Genomic DNA, 4,048 nt, shown 5'->3' on the forward strand with positions numbered 1-4,048 from the left:
TCAGAGCAAGAAGGAGGAAGAACTACATCCACTCCATCAAGGTGGGCAACGCTGAAATGACTGAACACCAGGAGAAGGCCTCGGCCGTGCGCGATCATTTTACAGAGTCTTTGGGAAGGCTATGACAGCGCACCTGCACACTGAACTGGGACGAGCTGCATCTACCGGAAATCGACATGTCTGGGCTTGACCTCCCTTTCACCGAGCATGAGGTGTGGGCGGCAATCCAGGCCTCGCTGGCGGAAAAAGCGCCTGGACCGGACGGCTTCACCGGCCGTTTTTTCAGGGCTTGTTGGAACATCACGAAGCATGACATTATGGCGGTTTTTCAGAAATTCTACAACCTAGCGGGAGCAAACTTCAATGAATTGAACAACGCGTTCATCACAGTGCTGCCAAAAAAGGACGGAGCAACGGAGATGCGCCACTTCAGGCCTATCAGCCTCATACACTCCGTGTCGAAACTGATATCTAAGGTGTTATCCATGCGGCTGGCCCCAAAGCTCAAGGACCTGATCTCCATGGCGCAAACTGCTTTCCAGAAGGGCAAGTGTATCCACGATAGTTATCAGTATGTGCAGGGCTGTGTTAGAGCGCTTCACAGAGACAAAAAAATCGGCCATCCTATTCAAATTAGATATTGCCAAGGCCTTCGATTCAGTTTCCTGGGAATACTTACTGGAGCTGCTGCAAAGATTGGGTTTAGCTCACGTTGGAGGGATTGGACCACCATGCTGCTATCGTCGGCCTCCTCCTCCATCCTGATGAACGGCGAGCCGGGAGAGAAGTTCTGGCACCGCCAAGGCCTACGTCAGGGAGACCCTTTCTCCCCGCTGCTCTTAATCATCGCCATTGATCCACTCCATCGCCTGCTAGCTGCGGCAGCGGAGAGGGTGACACTGGCTCGGTTGCCGGGCCAGGGTACGAGTATGAGGGTCTGCCTCTACGCGGACGACGCGGTTATCTTTGCCAACCCGTCCAAGGCCGAGGTTGACACGCTGCTTGGCCTGCTGACAAAATTTGGGGAGGCCACGGGGCTGCATCTCAACCAAAGTAAATCTTCAGTGGCTGCCATTAGGTGCGACGACATCAATTTGTCGGAAGTGCTACAGGGCTTCGGTGGCTCTCTGGTTGGGTTTCCAATGACCTACCTTGGTCTGCCGATCTCGACGACCAGGCTAAGGTTGAGTCACTTCCAGTTCATTCTAGACAGAATTAAAGCGCGACTGGCGGGATGGAAAGGAAGGCTGCTCAACTTGGCAGGTAGGAGGGTTCTGGTCCGTAGCGTTCTCTCTGCTCTACCAACTTTCGCCATGACTATGCTAAAGGTCCCTAAGAAGATCATACGCGAGATAGACAAGTCTAGAAGGCGATTCTTATGGAGCCAGGACGAGGAGCTCACTGGTGGTAAATGTAAAGTGGCCTGGTCGAAGGTTTGCTCCCCGATGCGCCAAGGAGGGTTGGGGATCTTAGATTTAAACAAGTTCAGCACCGCTCTACGCCTTAGATGGCAGTGGCTAGCATGGGAGCAACCGGCAAGGCCTTGGGTGCAGCTGCACCCCCCGGTTTCGGAAAAGGATCGAAATATGTTCAGTTTGGCAACAAAAGTTCAGATTGGGAACGGCCACAAAGCCAGTTTCTGGAATGATAAATGGTTAGGCGATTCTCCACTAGCAATCACATACCCTTCAGTCTTCAATCATGCCCGTAGAAAGAAGCGTCGAAGCATCCCTCCGGAATGATTAGTGGATCAAAGACCTCCAGCATGGTGACCCCATGGCCATTGCACCGGACTTTCTCTCTATGTGGCGTATGCTCCAGGCTGCAAACACCATGTTGCGGCCCAACGAAGACGACCGCATACGATGGCAACGCACTAACAATGGATGCTACTCTACAAACTCAGCATACAACAACCAGTTTCAGTCCTCGGGCCAGTCCAGCTTCAACACTCTGATCTGGAAGGTGTGGGCTCCAAACAAGCTCAAGGTGTTCGTGTGGCTGTTGCTCCAAGACAGGCTTTGGTGCAATGATCGGCTCCAAAGGAGGGGTTGGCCGAACAGTTATTTCTGCCAATTGTGCCTCCGCAACCTTGAAACGTCCACACATTTGTTTTGGGATTGCAGTTTTGCGTGGGAAATTTGGCTACACATGGCAGGGCGATCTGGATGCTCCTCTCTGCCCCCCTCGATCAGGGACCTCACCACCTCTGCTCAGGTATGCCAGCAAATCATCAACCGGACTCTCCCACAAAACAAAGGAGCAATCAGATCAATGATCATTATGATCTTGTGGGAGCTATAGAATGAGAGAAACGACTGCACCTTTAGGGGGATGACGCCAAATACTCAACGGATATGTGCAAAGATCAGGAGTAACTTAGAACAATGGAGATTAGCAGGAGCAAAGAAGCTAGAGACCCCTTTCGGGGATATGTTGGGAGAAGTTTAATTTCAGTAGTTTCAGAAGGAGCTGCTGGCCGCTTGGCCATCTCTCCCTTATTTTCTATTCCTGATCGTTTTGATCAAACTATTGTACTCTCCTTCTGCTAAATCAATGAAGCCAGGAATAGCTGGATCTTTTAAAAAAAAAGGCACTAGATGCACTTACAATTCTTTTTGCTCTCCACATGTAGTAAAGCAAAGAGTATGTCATTTACCCATCCTGGGAATCTAAACCTAGGTATATCGTGTGTCCCTGTTTATTTGTGTTCTAGATCTACTGATGTGAGTATGTGACGTCCCCTCAACTATAAATTCGACATACTCCAAATATCGAAATCGCGATTAAGATCAGACGTCATCAACAAGGAGCATAAGAGTTCATATAAAAAACTGGCTATAGTAGGCACATAAAGTATAAGATCACTGGTAATGGCGTGGTATCTTCCCAGACAAAACTCATGCATTTCTCAGGATAATTGTGGAAATGTGCAATGTGACATCAATCATTCCAATGACGGGCTAAGGTTTAACTGAACGTACACGCTGCCTGATATATTCCTATATGCCACTTGGCCACCTGGTTGCCAATTGTAAGATAGGAACATGCGATGTGCAAATGTGTCACGGTTAAAAAAGGGCATCACCAAATCTAATGCTCAAACAGGATTTATAGAAATCACTGTTGACAATCGCCTATAACCCTGAAACCTATAGTTTGGGCATTCTGGCTTTGGTGATTGCAAGGTTTAACTTGTTTGCAACATTTGAACCTTCCCGGAGGCCTTCTCGCTGTGATCGACAAGAAGCTTCTTTCGAATGGCTAATAGCTCCTCTCCAGCACCACAGATGTAGGCCGCTGTTCGCCTGCCAGAGAGAGTTGCTCCTTCCATGCTGTCAATGTAGTCCTACAAAAACAATAAAAGAGGTCATGATTTTGGTCACATTTACTATTTCCTAACGACGTGTATCATCCAATGTCGCAAGCATTCCTCTATTTAAAATTGACTCCACAAATTACTGAGAATTTGAACGCAACTTGTCTGCTTTGGCGGTCAGGACTATGTCAATGCTTCAGGTGTACTCTACCTGTTTCGTGTAAGAGCCAGACAAGAAGAAATTTTTAACTGGTGTCTTCTGGTCAGGTCTAAATGGATCATTTCCAGGAGCCTCACGGTACAAGGATTGTCCAATCTTTACCACACTGGACCATGTAACTTCCAAGCCTCGGGCTGATGGAAACAAATCTAAGACCTGCGCAAAATTTTAAATGCATTAGCATCGAGGGGACAATAGAATCAACAGAAGCGCTAAGTTGTCTTATTATTAGGGTTCGGCTCTCCTGCAGGGATCCCTGAACGCATTAATGTGCAGGGCCAATCAATGGACGACACGTGTCCTGATAAGCCCCACCTCAAAAACATATATTTTTTCCTTTCTTGTATCTTCTGTTGATGCGCCATCTTCTCGTTATCTCCTTTGGCTTGACTCGACAGGTTTTAAAGATTCTTCATGCTACAACAACACTCCCAAGACGCGGATTTTGAATTTTCATTTTTCTTCTTCTACTGTTACACTTCAAATGCAACCGTAATGCATACGCTTTG

General features: G+C 47.9%; 1 protein-coding gene across 2 annotated transcripts in view; it reads right to left on the reverse strand.

Moving 5' to 3' along the window:
- Positions 1-2,886: 2,886 nt before the first annotated feature.
- LOC123044758 (zeta-carotene desaturase, chloroplastic/chromoplastic) overlaps positions 2,887-4,048 on the reverse strand; it is a 7,028-nt gene continuing 5,866 nt past the window's right edge. Inside the window, exons 13-14 of one of the 2 annotated variants that reach the window (XM_044467646.1) lie at positions 3,481-3,695; positions 2,887-3,349 (exon numbers count right to left, since the gene is read on the reverse strand). In XM_044467646.1, the coding sequence (XP_044323581.1) occupies positions 3,516-3,695 (180 nt within the window). In that variant the 3' untranslated portion in view covers positions 2,887-3,349; positions 3,481-3,515. The remainder of the gene's footprint in view (positions 3,350-3,480; positions 3,696-4,048) is intronic. The other variant, XM_044467644.1, reaches the window with a different exon arrangement.

This window comes from Triticum aestivum, chromosome 2B (genome assembly GCF_018294505.1).
Source record: "Triticum aestivum cultivar Chinese Spring chromosome 2B, IWGSC CS RefSeq v2.1, whole genome shotgun sequence".
Taxonomy (NCBI): domain Eukaryota; kingdom Viridiplantae; phylum Streptophyta; class Magnoliopsida; order Poales; family Poaceae; genus Triticum; species Triticum aestivum.